The sequence below is a fragment of the Mobula birostris genome, chromosome 21 (genome assembly GCF_030028105.1).
Source record: "Mobula birostris isolate sMobBir1 chromosome 21, sMobBir1.hap1, whole genome shotgun sequence".
Lineage (NCBI taxonomy): Eukaryota > Metazoa > Chordata > Chondrichthyes > Myliobatiformes > Myliobatidae > Mobula > Mobula birostris.
The window spans coordinates 61,027,962-61,051,146 of record NC_092390.1 but is presented as its reverse complement, the minus strand read 5'-3'; the positions used below and the strand labels follow the sequence as shown (position 1 = coordinate 61,051,146).

At 40.6% G+C, this 23,185-nt stretch overlaps 1 protein-coding gene across 9 annotated transcripts in view; it reads right to left on the bottom strand.

Annotated features, from left to right (window-relative positions):
- atrnl1b (attractin-like 1b) overlaps positions 1 to 23,185 on the bottom strand; it is a 1,064,590-nt gene that overhangs the window by 681,713 nt on the left and 359,692 nt on the right. For 8 of the 9 annotated variants that reach the window (XM_072239604.1, XM_072239599.1, XM_072239598.1 and 5 more), the window contains exon 20: positions 18,912 to 19,005. In XM_072239604.1, the coding sequence (XP_072095705.1) occupies positions 18,912 to 19,005 (94 nt within the window). Of the gene's footprint in view, positions 1 to 16,658; positions 16,715 to 18,911; positions 19,006 to 23,185 lie in introns of those variants that run through there. The other variant, XM_072239606.1, reaches the window with a different exon arrangement.

Sequence of the window (23,185 nt, the reverse complement as noted above, 5' to 3'; positions counted from 1 at the left end):
CCTGTCCTGCTGCGTTCACCAGCAACTTTTATGTGTGTTGCTTGAAATTCCAGCATCTGCAGATTTCCTCGCGTTGCGTTTTTAAAAACCTACTAATTGGTCTAACCTCGGACTGTCAAGGAAACCGGAGCAACTGGAGGAAACTCATGCGCTCACTGCAGGGAACCTACAAACTTGCTTACAGAGGAACTATAATTCAACTTCAAACTCTGATGCTCCAAACTGTACCAGTGTTACACTAACGACTACGCTACCAGGGCAACTTCAGGTTGAGCAAGGGTGAAGGATTAAGTTGACACAAGAACACCATAATTTTACACTAGAAAATACAACCAATCCCACTTGCCTTTGATGATTGGCCAAAGCTTACCAATGTTCTATAGTTATAGCTACTTCAGCCGTTTTGGAAGCAACTGTACTTTATGTAGAATTCTAAAATTTTAATTCTTGTTATAATTACAATGAAATAACAGTGAAACCAAAGTAATATTCATTCCTTACTAGAGTCCACAGTGCACATCAGACAAACAATATCTCTATATGAGGTCATGTTTCCCTCTTCCTCTCCAGTCCTGAAAAAGGGTCTCAGCCCGAAACATCGACTGTTCATTCATTTTCATCGATGCTGCCTGACCGGCTGAGTCCCACCAGTATTTTGTGTGTGTTGCTCTGTTACTTGTGTATGTGTTATGGACTATTTATGTGTAGGAAATTTGATGATACTTGGATATTTGGAGCTCAAAAGAGGATCTATTAAGGTACCATCTGAATACATTCAGATCTGCAGAAATTTATGGGATTAAGAAGTAATGTTATGCAAATTCTGCTGAGACAAACCAAAATGGCTTTATTTTGTAAAAGTCTCACTTATATTGCTGTGTTTAAAAGTTGTCCAAAAGCAAGATGACAGTCATAAAGACAGACATCCCACCTCTCCCGGAAGTTCCGGGAGTCCCCCGCAAATTAATAGTGGCTCCCTGATGCTCGCAAATTATATACAATGTCCCAGAAATTGATTTTTTTAAGAGTGAGCGTGAGAGAGTGTGCGAGAGTGTGAGCGCAAGAGCAAGAAAGCAAGCGCAAGAGTGACCACGAGACAGCACGCGCGCGAGAGCAAGAAAGCAAGTATGAGAGAGCGTGAACAAGAGCGAGAAAGCGAGCGTGAGAGCTACCACGAGCGAGAGAGCGCATGCGCAGGATAGAGAGCAAGAGCAAAAGCGAGAGAGTTCCAAAAAAAAGTCAGAGTGGCAGAGTGTTCCAAAAAAAGAAAATATAAAATGTACGTCACCCCAGACTACACTAAAGTGTACCCCTGCCTAATAGGGGTCAACATAATGACAGTGTTGCTCACTGCACTGTTTGCAACAGTGACTTTTCTATTGCCCATGGTGGATTAAGACTGTAAAAGACATGTTGAGGTGAGTTTAACAGGTGTCATTCGTTCATTAGCATAGCTAACGTTATTTAAACTAGCTGGCTAGCTGCTAAGGAGCTACTCTATTGCAGTCATCCCACCTCTCCCGGAAGTTCCGGGAGTCTCCCGCAAATTGATGGTGCCACCTCCCTGAAATGAGTTTTTGCAGGGTGGGATGTTTGTAAAGATAAGAATATTAGAAATCAAAGATGTCCATCTGAACCATATATGTAAAGGTAGATTTCAGACAGAGCAATAAGAAACAAAAAGTGAGCCTTGCAATGGTATAGTTTCTTTGAGGAGCTTCTATCAAATTAAGTACTTAATAGGTATTATCACTGTGGTAATATTGGATTACAGGCAAAAAAATAAGCTTCAAAATAAAACCAAAGTTTTTTTTTAATATAGTGACATTGATTAACATTGCTTTTATTCCTGATGTCCAAAGTGCATTTTCAGGAGCAGTGGAATCTTTAAGTTCATATCAAACTGCAAGTATATTCAGCTTAACACTAATCCAAAATATAGCGTCACAAATAATTCAGTTCTCCCACAGCATTGCGCTGTACTGTCAACAGGGTTCATTTTTCTCTCTAGTCTGTGCAATAGGATCTAAACCTGCTTTCTGATTCCAGAGGAGAGTTATTACCAACTAAACATTGCTTAGCTAAGGACGGCAGAGGTCATATGGAAGTTAATTCTTTCATGCAAGGGGCAGCTTAGTGAAAATGATATTCCTGTCCCAACATTGCCAGCAAAGGGAGAATTCTCAACAGGTATCGACTAGGAAGGAGATTAAAGGAAAGGAATTTGATATTTTGCATGATAAAGATGGAGCAATGAGATTATTTGATTGATGACAAAACATTTCATTGCCAAAGCTCTTTAATGATTTTTGGCAGTAAAGTTTGTGGCTGTTTTTTGTCTTGTGAGGCACTTCATTGAAAAAGGAAATTTAACCTGAAGCAGACAGCAATGTGAAAATTTACCATCAGAAGAATCAGGGTTAAGTGAAGTGTAAACATTGTTCACTTACATGCACAATTGCAAATGTTACTAGGATTTAGACTCCTTTCAAGAAGAGAATATTGGAACAGTCTCACTATAGGTCACAAACCTTGCTCAGAATCTATCTTCTTTCAGCGTCTAATTTATTGAACAACTGCAATATTAGCAAATAAGCACAATAAATCACTTAGTGTAATTTCATCAAGTAGTCAGTCGACTACTTGAGCTTGGAATTATATATCCCCTGCTGGTCCAGTTACTATTTACCCTTTTCTCTTAATTCACTGATTGACGAGTTAAAACTATACATTATCTGAGACAGGGTTTGCTTTATATAACGGGCTTAACACGTTTTGCTTGGAATAAAAACTGAGGCGGAAATTAATTAAGCTGTAAAAATCATGGTAAGCTTTTTATTAAGTATTGCAAGATAAATAAACAATAAAACTAAGAGAATTGAATTTGGGTTAGCTAAAGCGGAGAAAATGGTACCTTGTCTTGATTCAACATGCACTGTTGAATATTAACAATCTGGACAGAGAGCAAAGAAGCCAACAAAGAGAATACCTTAAACCTGCAGCCCTTAGCTTGACATAATCCTCCAGCTTTACACTTTGAAGGCAACTAGCCTCACAGAATAGATAGGAAAGTTTCCCAAAATTCTAAAGTTCGTGTGCCCAATAATGAGAAGCAAGAGCCAAAAGTAACTAACTGAATTACTGATTCATAAAAAAAAACTATTCCCAAATTAGAAGTAGGTATGCAATTTCAGCATGCATTTTCACAGCTTAGGCAGTTGTAGTTCAAGATTTTCAGCATTTCTAGCAAAATGATAACACTATAGTACTTCATTTCTTATTAATAGTAAGACCAAGGAGCTGATTATTGACTTTAGTTTCATTAGTTTCAAGGTAATTATCAAAAAGGCTAGGTCCGGTCCTTGGCTGAGATTCTAAATTGGAGAAAGGCCAATTTTGATGGTATAGGTTTCCCCCGCCATCCGAAGGTACAGTGTTCCTACGAAACAGTTCGTAAGCCAAAATGTCGTAAAGCGAAGAAGCAATTACCATTTATTTATATTGGAAAATTTTGTGAGCGTTCGCAGACCCAAAAATAACCTACCAAATCATGCCAAATAACACATAAAACATAAAATAACAGTAACATATAGTAAAAGTAGGAATGATATGATAAATACACAGCCTACATAAAGTAGAAATACTTTTCCACAATCATTACTGAACTGTTCTCCGTAGCAAAAACCTCACGCAAGCGCCGTCGGCAGAAAATCTCACGCAAGCGCTGTTGGCAAGAACACTCTCTCCAGTAACCTTTAAGCTATGAAGCTGCCAAATCATACCAAATAACCCGTAAAAATACACAGCCGATATAAAGTAGAAATAATGTATGTACAGTGTAGTATCACTTACGGGAATCGGGAAGACAGCGTCGAGCACACTGATGATGGTGTGTTAGGCTGAGTCGGAGTTTGAGTGGTGCAGTGGCCCCCACCCTCCAGGCTGCCGAGTGATACATTGCCGCGAAGCACGCAGGGGTCCAGCGGTAGCTGGGAGGCACACAGCACATCTTTAAGAAAAAAAGCCGAAATAAACAAGCTAATTAATTAGGTGCCGCCCGTAATTGTCGGCCCAGATCAGTGCCGATTTCCGATTGCGTCGTCTCTGATCTGGGCTGCCAATTACGTGTCGGCGGCACCTAATTAATTAGCATGTTTATTTCGGCTTTTTTCTTAAAGATGTGCTGTGTGCGTCCCGGCTACCGTTGCATTTTCTGCGAATCGGTATCTGTCCGTGGCCTGGGGGTTGGGGTGGTGGGACATTGGGGTGTCATCTCATCGTCGTCTGTTTCCATTAGAGCAGGCAGCTCATCTTCTATCTCTGCCTGCCTTGATGTCGAAGGTCAAGGTTCGTCGTCTGCTGTAGGTGATGTGGAAGGCTTGCTTGACTGCTGAGCCTCGTGCATTTTTCTATCACACAGTTCTTTAATAAGGACTCAAACCATCCTGCAAATATTTCCTAAACCTATCTACCCTTTCAAAATTAAAGTCGTACTTTATCATTACTCATTCGGTTTCGATTGTTATCCTTTTTTCTTCCAATTGCATCAGCTCTTCATCTGTCAGTTCTTGGTGTTGGGATGTCAAAACTTCTTCAACATCATGTTCATAAGCTTCCACAAGCCAAACTCACGTTGTCCTTACTTCGTTCACCACGATCAAAACGCTTAATTATGTCTAGTTTTACCATAAGTGTAACATCCTTACGAGCTCTTTCAGGCTTTTCCAATACCTTAGAACTCATCTTGCAAACGGCTGCTCACAGGTATGTGTTTAAGCAATGCCAGTGAGAATGCTATTCCAAATCCGGGGGAGAGCAGCTGCTCGGGGCGCGCGCTGCCTTTTATCACGCGCTGTATTTTTTTCGTAACAGTGAAAACACCTTCTGAAAGCGAAAACAGGGTACTAATGTAGGTCTTTCGTAACAGTGAGGTTTCGTAAAGTGAACGTTGGAAAAGCAGGGGACACCTGTATCAGTAAGGATATGGCAAATGTGGATTGGGACATGCTGTTTTAGGGCAAAGATCTACTTGGTAAGTGGGAGGCCTTCAAAAGTGAAATACTGGGAGTACAAAGCTGGAATGTGCCTGTTAGAATAAAAGGCAAGGATAACAGGTTTAGTGAACCTTGGTTTTTGAGAGATATTGTGACCCTGCTTAAAGAAAAAATGAGGTGCATTGTAGGTATAGGCATGTAGGAACAAATGAGGCACTTAAGGAGTATAAGAAATGCAAGAGAACACTTAAGAAAGAAATCAGGGGGGCTAAAAGAAGGCATGAGGTTGCTCTGGCAGACAAGGTGACGGAGAATCCTAAGGGCGTCTACAGATATGTTAAGAGCAAAAGGATTGCAAGGGACAAAATTGGTCCTTTGGAAGATCAAAATGGTAATCTTTGCCAAAAGAGATGGAGGAAATCTTAAATGGATTTTTTTTCCATCTTTATTTACTTGGGAAACGGACACAGAGTCTCTAGAAGTGATGCAGAGCAGCAGCAAGATAATGAACCCTATACAGATTACAGGGGAGGAGGTGTTTGCTGCCTTGAGGCAAATTAGGGTGGGCCCAACAAGGTGTTCCCTCAGACCCTGTGGAAGGCAAGTGCAGAAATTGCAGGGGCCCTAGCAGAGACATTTAAATCATCCTTAGTGACAGGTGAGGTACTGGAGGATTGGAAGATAGCTAATGTTTCTTCCACTGTTTAAGAAAGGCTCTAATAATCAACCTGGAAATTATAGGCCAGTGAGCCTGACATCAGTAGTGGGAAAGTTATTGGAAGGAATTCTAAGGGGCTGGATATATAAGTACAAGTTTTCCCCGCCATCCGAAGGTACAGCGTTCCTATGAAACGGTTCGTAAGCCGGAAGGTCGTAAAGCGAAGAAGCAATTACCATTTATTTATATGGGAAAAATTTGTGAGCGTTCGCAGACACAAAAATAACCTACCAAATCATGCCAAATAACACATAAAATCTAAAATAACAGTAACATATAGTAAAATGAGGTATGATATGATAAATACACAGCCTATATAAAGTAGAAATACTTCTCTACAATCATTGCCTGCACTGTTCTCCATAGGGAAGATCTTACACAAGCGGTCTCGGCAAAAACACTCTCTCCAGTAACCTTTAAGCTATAAAGCTGCCAAATCATACCAAATAACGTATAAAAATACACAGCCGATATAAAGTAGAAATAATATATGTACAGTGTAGTATTACTTATGGGAATCGGGAAGACATCGAGCACACTGATGATGTGTTAGGTTGAGTCGTCAAAGGTTGGGGTGGTGCAGTGGCCCCCACCCTCCGGGCCATCGACCGATACCAATCCACGAAGAATGCAGGGGTACAGCGGTAGCCGGGACGCACCCAGCACATCTTTAAAAAAAAAAGCCGAAATAAACAAGCTAATTAATTAGGTGCCGCCTGGCACGTAAATGTCGGCCCAGATCAGAGCCAACGCAATCGGCAATCGCCTCTGATCTGGGCCGATATTTACGTGCCGGGCACCTAATTAGCTTGTTTATTTCGGCTTTTTTCTTAAAGATGTGTTGGGTGCGTCCCGGCTCCCACTGCATTCTCCACAAACCGGCTACCTCTGCATTCTCCGTGAATCGGAATCTGTCTGCAGCCCAGGGGTTGGGGTGGTGGGACACTCATCGCCGTCTGTTTCCATCAGGGTAAGCCGCTCATCTTCTTCTATGTCTGCATGCCTCGATGTCGAAGGTCGAGGTTCGTCATCTGCTGTGGCTGATGTGGAAGGCTTGCTTGACTGCTTCGCCTCGCGCATTTTTCTATCATACAGTTCTTTGTAAGCACTCAAACCATCTTGCAAATATGCCCTAAACCGACGCACCCTTTCAAAATTAAAGTCGTACTTTATCATTGCAGCAAAAATCTCACGCAGACGCTTCACGTTCAGTTCCTGGACGACTTTACTTTCGGTCCGTTCGCTACTGCATTCGGTTTCAATTGTTAGCCTTTCCTCTTCCAATTGCATCAGCTCTTCATCTATCAGTTCTTGGTCATGGGATTCCAAAATCTCTTCAACATCATCTTCGTCAACTTCCACAAGCCAAACTCACTTTGTCCTTGCTTCGTTCACCACGATTAAAACGCTTAATTATGTCTAGTTTTATGCTAAGTGTAACACCCTTACAAGCTCTTTTAGGCTTTTATGATACCTTAGAACTCATCTTGCTAACGGCTGCTCACAGGCACATGTTTAAGCAATGCCAGCGAGAATGCCGTTCCGAATCCGGGGGAGAGCGGCTGCTCGGGGCGCGTGCTGCCTTTTTTCGTAACAGTAAAAGCACCTTCTGTTAGCGAAAACAGGGAACTAATGTAGGTCTTTCGTAACAGTGAGGTTTCATAAAGCAAACGTTCGAAAAGCGGGAGACACCTGTATTTGGGTGGACGGGGATTGATTAGGGATAGTCAACATGGCTTTGTGCATAGTAGGGTGCATCTAACCAAACGTAAGAGTTTTTTGAGGATGTTAACAGGAAAGTTGATGAAGACGGGACAGTGGATGTTGTCTACATGGACTTCAGCAAGGCATTTAACAAGGTCCCACTTGAGAGGCTGATTAAGAAGGTTCAGTCACTTGGCATTCAAGATGAGGTAGTAAATTGGATTAGACATTAGATTTGTGGGAGAAACCAATGACTGGTAGTAGATAGTTGGTTCTCTGACAGGAGGTCCATTGATGTTGTTTCTCATCTATATGGAGGTGGATACAAAAGGGTCTTATAAGAGACTTTTAGATAGGTACGTGGATAGGTAAGTAAAATAGAGGGCTATAGGTAAGTCCAGTAATTTCTAAGGTAGGGAAATGTTCGGCACAACTCTGTGGGCCGAAGGGCCCGTATTGTGTTGTAGGTTTTCTATGTTTCAATGTTTCTATATCAACAATCTGAATGATAATGTGGTTAACTGGATCAGCTAATTTGCAGATGACACCAAGATTGGGGGTGCAGTGGATAGCTAGAAAGACTATCAAAGCTCGCAGTGGGATCTGGACAATTTGGAAATGGCAGATAGAGTGTCAGCTGTTCTACTTTGGGAGGACCAACACAGTGAACAGTAGGGCGCTGAGGAGTGCAGTAGAACAAGTGGATTTGGGAATACAGGTTCATAATTCATTGAAAGTGGCATCACAGATAGACAGGGATGTTAAGAAAGCTTTTGGCCCATTGCCTTTATGGATCAAATTATTGAGCAGAGGAGTAGGGATGTTATGTTGAAATTGTACAAGACGTTTGTGATACCTAATTTGAAGTATTGAGTGCAGTTTTGGTCCCTACCTACAGAAAGGATATAAATAAGTTTGAAAGAGTACAGAGAAAATTTGCAAGGATGTTGCTAGGACTGGAGGACCTGAGAATAAGATTGAGTAGGTTACAACTCTATCCCCTAGAATTTAGAAGATTGAGGGGGACATTTGATAGAGATATACAAAATTATATGGGGTATAGATAGGCTAAATGCAAACAGGCTTTTTCCACTGAGATTGGGTAAGACTACAACTAGAAGTCATGGGTTAAGGGTAGAAAGTGAAATGTTTGAAGGGAATATGAAGGGAAACTTCTTCACTCAGAGGGTGGTGAGAGTATGGAATGAGCTGCCAGTGCAAGTGTTGGATGCAATTTTGATTTCAACATTTAAAACAAGTTTAGATAATTACATGGATGAACTGAATTGAACTGAATTTACTTTATTACTTACATCCTTCATGTACGTGAGGGGTAAAAATCTTCACGTTACGTCTCCATCTAAGTGTGTAACGTGCAATCATAGTAATTTATAGTGATTTATAATAAATAGAATAGTTATTGTAATATAGAGTACACTCAAATCAGCATGAATTAATCAGTCTGATGGCCTGGTGAAAGAAGCTGTCCTGGAGCCTGTTGGTCCTGGCTTTTATGCTGCAGTACCATTTCTCAGATGGTAGCAGCTGGAATAGATTGTGTTTGGAGCAACTCGGGTCCTCAATGATCCTTTGGCTCCCTGTTACACACCTGTCTCTGTAAATGTCCTGAATCATGGGAAGTTCACATCTACAGATGCGCTGGGCTGTCCGCACCACTCTCTGCAGAGTCCTGCGATTGAGGGAAGTACAGTTCCCATACCAGGCAGGGATGCAGTCAGTCAGGATGCTCTCAATTGTGCCCCTTTAGAAAGTTCTTAGGATTTGGGAGCCCATACCAGCTTTCTTCAACCGTCTGAGTTGAAATAGGCTCTGTTGTGTCTTTTTCACCACACAGCTGGTGTGTACAGACCACATGATGTCCTCAGTGATGTGCATGCCGAGGAACTGAAAGCTGTTCACCCTCTCAACCCCAGATCCATTGATATCTATAGAGGTTAACCTGTCTCCATTCCTCCTGTAGTCCACAACCAGCTCCTTTGTTTTTAGTCCATGCGCAGGTCGATGGTTCAGCTCATTTAGACAGCCAAATGGCCTATTTCTGTGTTGCAGTTTTCTAAGGCACTATGACTTCAGGAGGAGGAAACCAGAGGTTCAAGAGTCAGCAACTTTAAATGCCTCTGTGCTATCATGTCAGAGGATATAAGTGACATGGGTGCAGCACATAAGTGCTATTACGAGAAAAGCACAGCAGTGCCTCTACTTCCTTAAAAGTTTGTGAAGATTTGGCATGACATCCAAAACTTCGACAAAATTCTATAAATGTGTGGTGGAGAGTATATCACAGCCTGGTATGGAAGCAGCAATGCCTTTGAATGGAAAATCCTACGAAAAGTAGTGGATACAGCCCAATACCTCATGGGTAAACCTCTCCCCTACACTGAGCATTTTATCAGGGTACCCCACCACCCAGGCCATGTTCTCTTGTCACTGCTACCATCAGGAAAAAGGTACAGGAGCCACAAGACCCACACAATCAGGTTCAGGAACAGTTATTATCCCTCAGCCATCAGCCTCTTGACCCAGAGCGGATAACTTCACTTGCCCTATCACTGAACTGTTCCCACAACCTATAGCCCCATTTTCAAGGATTCTTCATCTCATGTTTTCAAAATTTATTGCTTATTTGTTAATTTTTTCTTTTGCATTTGCACAGTGTGCTGTCTTTTGCAAACTGGTTGTCTGCTCTGCAGGTTGCAGTCTTTCACTGATTCTATTAATGTTATGAGATTTATTGAGTATACCTGCAAGAAAACGAATCTCAGGGTTATATATGGTGACATATATGTACTTAGATAATAAATTTACTTTGAACTTTGAACAGTGTAATAACAACAATTTTACAATTTTACATGAACAGGTGAGCTAAAGGTTGTGGGTAGCCAGTACAGGAAATCTCACAAAAAAAGATCCATTGCAATAGATTGTGAATTTATGGAAGAAATATACGTAGTTATCAAAATGTCACAGTAAATAGTCTCATGGAGCTTACTTGATTTTGTTGTTTCCAGGCAGGAAGGAAATTATTCAAATTTGACCTTACATTGCGGTTATTTTTACTAACTTTCAAATATAAGCATCCCTTTCACCAGCAAGACCAGCAGATTCAAATGAGTCATATCATGTAGACAATCGTGAATATGATTGTATTTTCCATAAGGATCTTCTACTAAAACTGCCGGGCTAAATGCGTTCAGTTAGTCAGTCACTTTATGGTAGAGTATTTACTGAATATTTAAATCGACAGTGTATGCTTCCTTCATAATTGATGACCCATTGTTAGAGCATTGAGTTTTACATGCTATTCCTGAGATCATAATTTTGCTCAACATTAATATCAGGTTTTTTTTAAAGCAGGGAAATGCCAATCACACAACACAATAAAATCAGCATGCAAAAAATACCAGATAGCTATCTTTGAAATTCATTGTTTCCAGGAAAAAAAATGTGGCTTTCAAATAAAAGCCTCAAAAAAATTAGCTGATTGACTTTTTATCCTAATTCTCTAAACCACTTGAAGGTCAAGGCCTACAGAACACTAACAATCAACACAGCTCTGGAAGCTCTACAACATATCCTCCACAGACAGTTACTGCACAAGATAATACATCCCAACCTATGACATAAATACCACTTGATATTTAAAACAATACACCAACAAGAAGCACAATAATCCTCTTAAGTTCTGTTAATTAAAAGGTAATTTACTGTTGCATAGGAACTGAATCTGCAAATGTGGATATAGAAGGGATGTATAGCTGAAGTGGCTCAGAACTTCCTAACACTGACTAGGTATGAGTAGAGCTACTAGGACTTGATGTTTCAATCCCTATGGTAAGTCAGCACTCTCGATGTTGGCAGTGGGCTTGGAGTGGTGACAAGGAGGGAGGGTAGGTACGTCATCGGGGTCATCAGGTGGGCACCCTCCTTCTTTGACGTTTTGTTGATAAGCCCACGACGTCTCCAGAGGGTTCAACGTTGCTACCTGGCATCCCAGATACACCCCCCTCAGTTCTATATCCTCCTGTCTTCATCTTGCAGCCCAGTTGTTGTCTTTCCTTTTAATCCAAATCCAATTGCTGCTTTTTTCTGCTGCATTTGACAAGGACTTGATTGCTTGTTGGAGGGAGTGACCCCTGTGACGAAAGAGGGTTACAAAGAGTACACATAGATTAAGATGTTAACTGTCCTGTGCCGGCACCAGTGGGATCAACAGTTGATCTGCCACCTGTCTTCAGGAGAAAGAGAGATAAGGAAGACAATGGAGCAGCATTTGGAAATGTTAATGAAGAGACGGGAGAGTTTAACGGAAGGAGACACGGTCTGAGAGCTGTCAAGATCGGCTCCTTTTTGAACCTTGAACTGTTTGAAGTGTGATGGACAGGCGATACCCCAGCAGGGGGATAAAAAGGGACAGGTTCGCTAAGGCAGCACACACGACACCACGAGGTAACGAGACCCTGGAAGCGGTGCACCTACCACAAGTCGGTGGGAGTTTTGGAGGGCTGGTCACGGGACCAAGCCATAGACGCACAGGGTGGAAAGGTACGATCGGCGGGAACCTGGTATGTGTCCGCCCTTGCCTGGGTGCCAGGTTCACTGCAGAGGAACGATCATATCTGAAACGGAGGGGTCACAGTCGGTGACCTCAGAAGACATTACAAAGGGTTCGCCCGAAAGCTGACTGCGAGGAATATCGAAGGTCTGTGTGGAAGCCGTTTTGAATATTCATTCGTTTTCGCCCTCTCTCTCCTTCCCCCCGCCCGTCCACCGGCACGGCAGTGATTACTGTGAACTGAACTGAACTCAATTGAACTGAACTTTGCGTCACTTTGAAACTGGTCATTTACCCCCAGACAACGATAGAGCTTGATTGATCTTATTATCCTAGTTCTGTGTACATGTGTGTTTATCATCGCTGAACTGTTGTATTTATTATCCTTTTGATTAGAGTACTGTGTTGCTTATTTCTTTAATAAAACTTTCTTAGTTCCAGTAATCCAGACTCCAACTGAGTGATCCATTTCTGCTGGTTTGGCAACCCAGTTACGGGGTACGTAACACCCCTCACCCCCGTCTTCTTCAATAGACTGGTCATAGATGTAGCAACGAATCCACTGCATCCCACTTCTACAGGAAAAATCTTGATCTTCCAGCCATTCTGGGCAGCTTCAGTTGCCAGTTCAGAGTACTTGGTCTTTTTCCTCTCATAAGCTTCTTTAACACTATCTTCCCATGGTACTGTCAATCCCACAACATATGCCAGCTTGGCTGTTGTGGACCATGTCTGGCCGGGAAATATTTATTGGTATTCACAAAGAACAAGATTAGAAAATTATTGCTGCTTCAAAGTAAATAGAATACACATTAGGTTCTCGTCATTCTGAATCTCTATTATAATTTAGATAGTTACCTAAGTAAGTAAATTCTACGGAAAATTAACCTGAAACTATGAAAGCTAAAAGTCAGTTCGCAAAACTTTCAATTCAAGTTTAATTAGCATTCAACCATATGTATAACCCATGAATATGGCAAACAAAATGACATTACCCTGGGGACAAAGTTCAAATCACAGTACCAACAGTTACACAGAGCACAAGGCACATATTGCACGCTTAAAGACATCAGTAAACAGACGACCACACAAAAAATAAAATATATATAGCCCAAGTCCCTGAGTGACTTGTCCTGTAAATTAATGGTGCATGGGTGTTATTGACAAGAACAAGCAATTCCCAGCAGTCTGTAGATGAACGTACGTATGCACACAATCCAACTTGTCTTCTACCAAGGAAACACTGGAGGGCAGCACCAACTGGAGGTAATAATCAATGTACCACACTGAATATTACTTTTAAAAAGTCAGTTCAATACGAATGGTTTAATAAATCTTAAAATATGGAATTAAAGGATCATTTATAAAATTATGAAATAGTAGACAAAATTAACTTAGAAACAGGATCAACAGCAGGTGCAACATTCTGAAGTAGGAGCATGATATCAAGTTAGTTCCCTAACAAGGAACATTAAAAAAAAGATACGACAAGCAAGATGGTTAAGTTCAGAAATAAAGCACAAAGCAAAAATTTTACAGCACATAAATTGTAAAGTTCAATTACTTGAGAACTCAACACATCCAATTCATTGTAAAGGTATTATAAATGCTTTGCTGATAAAGCAAAGAACCGCATTTGAAAATGTGGGTTAAATGGAAACTGCGCCTATCAGTTAGATTGAAGAATCAAGATTATTATAGAAAAAATATTAAACCATTAGTTCAGCACAGTAGGATGCAGGAAAATTGCTGAACATTTTGGACAATACTGAAAGAGGAAATGAATACAAATGAAAAGTGATAATATTGCTATAATAAGCAATGATTAGATCCCAAATGATTGCTGAAATTTCACTATTTAAATAACATTTTACAACATAAACTTTAAAAGAGCAAGTTACAAGAGCAATGTAGTTTTTCTCTGAAAGACTTTGAAAGGTGGAAAAACCAGCTTTCCAATCTATTATTGTCTTTTTCAACAGATTTTTTCTTCAAAAATATCTCTGGTTATTACTTATGTAAGATTATCAGACTAATTTATGGAATAATGGAAGAACGTTAACCATTAAATGGCTCTTCCTTTATTTTGAATAATGTTTAATATATTTATCTTCAACCTAATTCCACATTCTTCACTCCACATTCTATTCATTACATTTTGTACTGTAACCAAGATGTTGATGGACCACAGGTGATAAAATTTTCAAAAATCAGGTTAAAGTGGATATAAACCCTATTGAAAGAAATGAAGGTCAACAATTTCTAACCCAAGGCACAATCCACATGGGCTGCCTTTCAAACTTCGTCCCTCGAGAAAATTTCAGCCACCAAATTTTTCTTGGATTATTATCTCATCACCTCCATTTCAAGATTTGGCATTGTGATAAGCGGCTGTAAAGAGCGTGCTTTATCGAGTTTATCAAAAATCACTCCACTGGATATAGCATACCTATAGTTGTGAACTTCCTATGATTTAGGGCATTTACAAAGACAGGTGTGAGAAAAGGGCTGTGTGGTGAAAAAGGCACAACAGTGCCTCTTCCAACTTAGACAGTTGAAGTCTGGTATGGGCCCCCAAATCCTAAGAACTTTCTACAGGGGCACAACTGAGAGCATCCTGACTAGCTGTATCCCTGCCTGGTATGGGAACTGTACCTCCCTCACTCGCAGGACTCTGCGGAAAGTGGTGCAGACAGGCCAGTGCAACTGTAGATGTGAACTTCCCACTATTCAAGTCATTTACACAGACAGGTCTGTAAAAAAGGTCCAAAGGATCACTGGGGACCTGAGTCACTCCAACCACAAACTGTTCCAGCTACTACCATCCGGGCAACATAGAAAACATAGAAACATAGAAAATAGGTGCAGGAGTAGGCCATTCTTTGAAGAGAGTGAACCTTGCAAGGCGAAGGGTCCTGATGGAGTACCTGGTAAGGCTCTGAAAACCTGTGCTGACCAACTAGCAGGAGTATGCCACTAGTTGGTTGCTGTCCAAGTTGCATGCCATCTTGGACAATGTATCCCATCCCCTACATAATGTACTGGTTGGGCACAGGAGTACATTCAGCCAGAGACTCATTCCACCGAGATGCAACACAGAGTGTCATAGGAGGTCATTCCTGTCGGTGGTCATCAAACTTTACAACTCCTCCCTTGGAGGGTCAGACACCCTGAGCCAATAGGCTAGTCCTGGACTTATTTCCTGGCATAATTTACATATTACTATTTAACTATTTATGGTTTTATTACTATTTAATTATTTATGGTGCAACTATAATGAAAACCAATTTCCCCTGGGATTAATAAAGTATGACTATGACTATGATTCAAGGACATTTTCAACCTCTAACTGCTATGAACGGAAGTTCCTACTTGCTTCAAAAAGGACCCTAAAAAGAATAATGTGGGCTGACCTTAATGATTATTGCCCAGTAGCACTCACATCGATGTGATGAAATGCTTTGAGAGGTTGCTCATGACTAGATTGAACTCCTGCCTCAGCAAGGACCTGGACCCACTGCAATTTGCCTATCGCCACAATAGGTCAATGGCAGATGCAATCTCAATGGCTCTCTACACGGCTTTAGACCACCTGGACAACACAAACACCCGTGTCAGGATGCTGCTCATCAACTATAGCTCAGCATTTAATACCATCATTCCCACAGTCCAAATTGAGAGGTTGCAGAACCTGAGCCTCTGTACCTCCTTCTGCAATTGGATCCTCATATTCCTAACTGGAAGACCACATTCTATGCAGATTGATGATAACATCTCCTCTTCGCTGATGATCAACACCGGCGCACCTCAGGGGTGTGTGCTCAGCCCACTGCCCTACTCTCTATATACACAGGACTGTGTGGCTAGGCATAGCTCAAATACCATCTATAAATCTACTGACAATACAACCATTGTGGGTAGATTCTCACGTGGTGACGAGAGGGCATACAGGAGTGAAAGATGCCAACTAGTGGAATGGTGCCGTAGCAACAGCCTGGCACCTAAAGTCAGTAAGACAAAAGAGCTGATTGTGGACTTCAGGAAGGGTAAGATGAAGGAACACATACCAATCCTCATAGAGGGATCAGAAGTGGAGAGAGTGAGCAGTTTCAAGTTCCTGGGTGTCAAGGTCTCTGAGGATCTAAAAACGCAAACATGAGGAAATCTGCAGATGTTACAATTTCAAGCAACACACATAAAAGTTGCTGGTGAACACAGCAGGCCAGGCAGCATCTCTAGGAAGAGGTACAGTCGACCCTGCTGCGTTCACCAGCAACTTTTATGTGTGTTTCTCTGAGGATCTAACCTGGTCCCAACATATCGATATAGTTATAAAGAAGGCAAGGCAGCAGCTATACTTTATTAGCAGTTTGAAGAAGTTTGGCATGTCAAAACATACACTCAAAAATTTCTATATCTGTACCATGATGAGAATTCTGACAGGCTGCATCACTGTCTGGTATTGGGGGGGTGGCTACTGCACAGGACCAAAAGAAGCTGCAGAGGGTTGTAAATCTAGTCAGCTCCATCTTGGGTACTAGCCTACAAAGTACCCAGGACATCTTCAGGGAGCAGTGTCTCAGAAAGGCAGCGTCCATTATTAAGTACCTTCAGCAACCAGGGAATGCCATTTTCTCAATGTTACCATCGGGTAGGAGATACAGAAGCCTGAAGGCACACACTCAGCGATTCAGGAACAGCTTCTCCCCCTTTGCCATCCGATTCCTAAATGGACATTGAATCTTTGGACACCACCTCACTATTTTGATAATATACAGTATTTCCATTTTTGCACGTTTTTTAAAAATCTATTCAATATATGTAATTGATTTACTTGTTTATTTATTATATTATTTTCATTTTACTTATTATTTTTTATTATTTTTTCTCTCTGCTAGTTTATGTATTATATTGAACAGCTGCTGCTAAGTTAACAAATTTCACGTCATATGCTGGTGATAATAAACCTGTTTCTGATTCTGATCTATTCGCAACTCATTCAATGCTCTGGTTTAAAATAAACTGCAATTCCCTTTGTATAATTCATCGGTACCCCATAAACTCCATAATACTACAGTATACTCATCTTGGTACTATCATCCCAGTGGTTCTTGTCCTCATGCAAATTACGGCTTTACTTTGGACCTGATTCTGACAATATCCATGGCAGTTCTTTCAAATTTTAACCAGTGACTAAAAAGAAGACATGATTTAACATTTCCTTCTTGCATACATCCAGAATTAAGAGAACAAATCTATGGTTAGGAACAATTAGCTCCTATTCAAAAAAAAACACACACACTGATAACTAGGTTGGCAACATTGTGGATATCAGAGACCTGCTGTTAGTTGGGATGATGGAACAGCAAACAATTATTAATTTTCAGCAGCATTTAAACAGTCACTAGTTTGCCAAGAAATAAAAGGAAATGGTACAAATGCAAGCAAGAGATTAGTATAGGTGAGCAAAAGAAAAATCAGCATGGATGTAGTGTCTTCATGATAAAGTTCCACTGATACAGGAGCACTGTATTTGAACTTGCACCTTAACTTGAAACCTTACATGTTCACCAACTTGTTTAATTCAGGTCACAACCTATTTTCCTTTCTCACACAACTGAATCATTCGGCCTTTGATTCAACATGTAGGTTATGTTCTGCATTTGGGTTACTCTACAAAGAGGTAGATATCGAACCATACTGTGCGATGGGATGAAGAGTGTGTTAGGGAATGTTCTGGAGTTATGTGAGTATAGCAGTTATTAATTCAAACAAGGACCAATTTTTAGTTCTTAATATAAATTCTAAATTGTAAATTGCAAGCAATAAATTGTAGTTAAAAGCAGACCTTTGCAAATAGACAATAGGGTCTGTGTAATACACACTAAGAGATAATGGCTTGCAAGTGATGACTATCAGATGCTTACATATGCAGCAGCCAAATGTTAAAACTATGGGATTATGTTAATTGGTCTGCATCAATCCAGGGTTTCAATAATGCATTTAAGTAATCTGTACCATTGTAAACAAGTTCAAGGAAGTTTGGAGACCAGACTAATACTATTATTTAGCTCGAGGGTACTAATCTTTTTTATGCCATGGACTCCTACCATTAACCTCAGGGTCCGTAGACCCCCAGTTGGGAACCCTAATTTAGCTCTATCAGTAGTTAGATGCCTAGCTCTCTGTCGTTAGATGTTTTTAGAATACTTGAGATAATTGGTTTCTCCCAGCAAAGCCGTTTGAACCTTCAGATGTGCCTTTTCAATACGAATGTGTTCTACCTCAAAGGAACCATTTGTCAATCCGAAGTATTGAAGTAAACAATGTCACTGCAACTAATGAAATTGTATTGAATCCCCTCAGGTTACCTTTGATCTTAAGGGTATAGGAATATGTTATACTTTGAGTTCGTGGGCCTCTACTGAGAGTGTCTCCAGAAGAATGTCTGCCTGCTATGATGAATAAAGACTTCTATATCAACAACCTCAGTATCTCTCTTGTGACTTCAATCACAGTTACAATACATCAAAGGATCCCAACTGTTGGGCATGGACAAGTTGGGCCACGTGGGCTGTGCCCACAATTTACAATTCTATGATTTTATATTTGTCAATAGCATGTTTTTTATTTATTGAATTAATGCATGAAAAATGTGAATAAATTAATGCAAAACATAACAATTTCACGCCAGGGTTAGCAAACATATATGCCTTATTCTGCTACATCTCGGAGCATTTAATTTTCAATCCGCACATTACTAAAGCATAGTATTAACTTGAGCTTTTATATATTTTGCTGCATTTCTCACAGCTCTATCAGAAAAAGATCATTGAAGCTAGTATAATTGCTATGTTATTTTTAACGTAGTAATAGAAAAAACATTAAAATAATATCAATCAAGGGAATTTCAAATACTCACAACTGACATTGATCTCCCTTGATTCCTTTTGTGGTGCAGAAGCAATTTCCTTTTTGTGCATGACAAGCACTTGCATGTCCATTGCATTTGCAAGCTGAGAATAGAGATAGTCACGTTAGATAACATCCAATAAGCCAGAAATTACATACATAACAGGATTTTGTGGAGTTAACCCCAATACTTCAGACGATGCAAATGTGAGGAATGAAATTTAGATCTTGAAAACTGAGACTGGACGAAATTAATTTGTAATTTTGTAATTATTACGAAGATCTGTTGTCATGTGCTCATTAAAGAAAACAGTATTTGAGTGATATGGGTTTTAAGCATACAGTATAAATCACAGACAAAAGATTTAAAGTTCAGCCACATTATGTTTCCTCCTATATTACTGCAGGAAGTTACCAGAGATCAAGAATAACTGCATAAATGTAGGGTCGTTCAAGGCTATTTTAAAACAGTCTTTATTAGTGGAGTTGGTAGAGCTTACAGCCCTTCTGCAGTATCCACAGGTTTCACAGAAAAGGCACATTTTATCCAACGTCATTGCAGATTATCCAGGAATAGGGAGCACAGTGTCTTTAGTAGGTATAATTTCATCCAGTCACCCGGAGTACAGCAAATAGTAAAGTACAGTACACCCAGCTCGAACCTTGCACTTGCCAAATGCAGCTTTCTCCCAACAGCCTTGCCCACACACTACCACAGGAAAGAATGTATGATCCAGCAACAGTAAGTTTGTCAAACTTCAATCACTCGAACTCAGATGCATTTGCATTGCATGTTAAGATATTTTATGACACAAAATCTGTACATTGACGCAATGGTCATTTTTACTCCTTCATTCAAAACACATGTATATGAAAACTTCAGTTTAGTTGCTATTGCTCAGTAACATAGTTAAGATGTTATTCGATATTTTCCAGTTTTGACACAAAAAGGGAAGAAAAGTGTGCATTTTCCATTTTCAGTACCTCAGATGCTACAGATTTGTGGAGACCACAATGAAAAAACAATCCATTTGCAAATGCCTTTCACCAAATGGCTATTGTTGTATCACTTTCCATAAAATCTACTGTACACACTTTAACACCTCTAATATTCCCCAGGCTCTTGACCTATTTTGGCTCCATATCCCCCAACACATCCGATCTAAAATCATATTCTTGTTTTTAATTCCCTTCATGGTCTTCCCCAAACCCTTTCAACCATCTGTAAGCACATCGCATGACTGTAATGGAATACTGTTGTCTTGTCCAGACAATTTCAACTCTCAAAACACTCCTGAAACTCAAGACCATTCAGGATAAAGAAGGCTCCTTGAAATCCCCCATCCACCACCATGACATTTTATTCCCCTCATACTATACAAGAATTCTGCTTACAGTGTTGATCACCTGCAAAGTGTACAACACAGCTACTCTAACTGCAACTTGCAGCTTCCATCACTATAAAAGGTGAAGGGCAAATAGACCAGCAGGAACATGGGAATATCATCTGTAGATTACCAGTCATACTCCACCCCAACCTGGAAATACACTGATGTCCCTTCATCTCGTCGAATTCCAGTATTTGCAATTCAACAGCACTGCAGAAGGTAGGATTCACATCACCTTTCCACGTGCAACTGAAAATCATTCACATCTCCAAAAGAATATTGAGAAGTGTTTATTTATGCCTTACTTGAGTACATCTACCTCTTTCTCTTGTAATATACACAGAGATGGCTGTCAAGATTACCAGCTGAGTCTTAAAAAATGTTTTATGAATCAATTTTTCCACATTCATCTATAACCTACAACTTTTTCATACGGCTCAGGATACCAGTCTAGATTTTTGGCCTTAATATCTTTCTCAACCTCTGTTTTGCTTCCAGTATGGTGCTGGGGTGATCTATTGTGTCCAGTACTACTGATGTGGCCTCTTCTATGTAGGTGAGACCTGTCATAAATTGGGGGACCGCTTCATCAAGCACCTCCGCACCACCTGTCACAAGCGGGACTCCCTGGTGGCCAAACATTTTAATTCCTATTCCCATTCCTGTTTCAATGTGTCAATTCATGGCCTCCTCTTGTGCCAAGATGAGGCCACCTTCAGGGTAGAGAAACATTTTATATTCCGTTTGGATATGCTCCAACCTGATCACATGAATATCGATTTCTCCTTCCAGTGAACAATTTCCTCCTCCCCTTTCCTCTATTCCCCACTCTGATCTTCCATTTCTTATGACCTAACTATTACTTCTCCATGGATCCCCACTTCCTTCCCTTTCTCCTATCAGATTCTTTTTTCTCAAGCCCTTTACCTTCCCCACCCACCCACCCAGCTTCCCCTATCACTTCCAGCTAGCCTCTTTCTCCTTCCCCCACCTTTCTGTTTGGGATCTTCCCTCTTGTTTCTCAGTCCTGAGGAAGGATCTCGTCCCAAAACAGCGACTGTTTACTCTTTTCCATAGGTGCTGTATGACCTGCTGAGTTCCTTCAGCATTCTGTGTGTTACTTTGGATTTCCAGCATCTGCAGACTTTCTTATGGTTGTGAATTACTAATCTAATTCATTTTTACCTTCTACTTTATTTCCCAATTTGAATTTTTGACATCAGAAAGAACAATTTAATCTGACTCACTGAACAGCCTCATATTGTTCTCAGATGTAACAGAACCCCTGAAGAAGGGGCTGCAATAGAAAGTCTCAAGGATTTGAAATCCCCACAGGTAAACTAAAAGGCCATGGGCAGTTTTCAAAGGGATGAATAATATTCTACTAAACCGAGCCTAATACTCTGTACTGGGTTAAAAAGTACCATTGATAGATGACAAATAGTTTTTAATGAATCACACTAAAGACAGTCAGTCTTGCTTTTCTCTGCAAAGGTAAAATTATTCATTGGAGAGTTCATTCTATCACATGGACAGTACAGCAAATAAATGAAAAAAACTAAGTTATAGCCTTTCCTAATATAATGTGTAGTCAGGAAGGAAGAAATAATCTCCCTGAATTTTCAACCCTATCACAATTGTACATATTCCGCAGATACAGTACAGTGTCAAGATGGATGCCTAATAGCAACCCTTCTTTTACAACATCCTATAACTTTTAGGAGTCCAGTATCTTCTCTTAAACAACTCTTACTCTCCCTGACCTTTTCATCAAGCTGTTCACTAACTTCAGGTAAAAATCTCTACCAACTGCTAACCTAAATTTCCCTCACTCAGTCTTAAATCTGCAGTTACATAGAAACATAGAAAACCTACAGCACAATACAGGCCTTCAGCCCACAAAGCTGAGCCGAACATGTTCTTGCCTTAGAAGTTAACTAGGGTTACCCATAGCTAGGGTTGCCAACTGTCCCGTATTTGCCAGGACTTCCCATATATTGGGCTAAATTGGTTTGTCCCATATGGGACCGCCCTTGTCCCGTATTTCCCCCGCTAAGGTACAGCGTCCCTATGAAACCATTCGTAAGCCAAAATGGCGTAAAGCGAAGAAGCAATTACCATTAATTTATATGGGAAACATTTTTGAGCGTTCTCAGACCCAAAAAATAGTCTACCAAATAACACATAAAACCTAAAATAACACCAACATATAGTAAAAGCAGGCATGATATGAAAAATACACAGCCTATATAAAGTAGAAATAATATATGTACAGTGTAGTTTCACTTAACAGAATAGGGAAGATTAAGCCAAAACCGATTAGTAGAAAAAAATCAGCACGTACACGCATGCGCACAAAGGTGCCCGCGCAAGGCTTCGTGGTCATGGTAGTCTTTATCGGGGTAAACACAAGTGACCCGTATTTGACTGCTACTTTTGTCCCTTATTTGGGAGTGAGAAAGTTGGCAACCCTACCCATAGCCCTCTATTTTTCTAAGCTCCATGTACCTATCCAGGAGTCTCTTAAAAGACCTTGTCGTCTCCGCCTCCACCACCATCGCCAGCAGCCCATTCCACGCAGTCACCACTCTCTGTGTAAAAAACATACCCCCGACATCTCCTCTGTACCTACTTCCAAGAACCTTAAAACTGTGCCCTCTCGTGCTAGCCATTTTAGCCCTGGGAAAAAGCCTCTGACTATCCACACAATCAATGCCTCTCATCATCTTATACACCTCTACCAGGTCACCTCTCATCCTCCATCTCTCCAAGAAGTTCACTCAACCTATTCTCATAAGGCATGCTCCCCAATCCAGGCAACATCCTTGTAAATCTCCTCTGCACCTTTTCTATGGTTTCCACATCCTTCCTGTAGTGGAGAGACCAGAACCGAGCA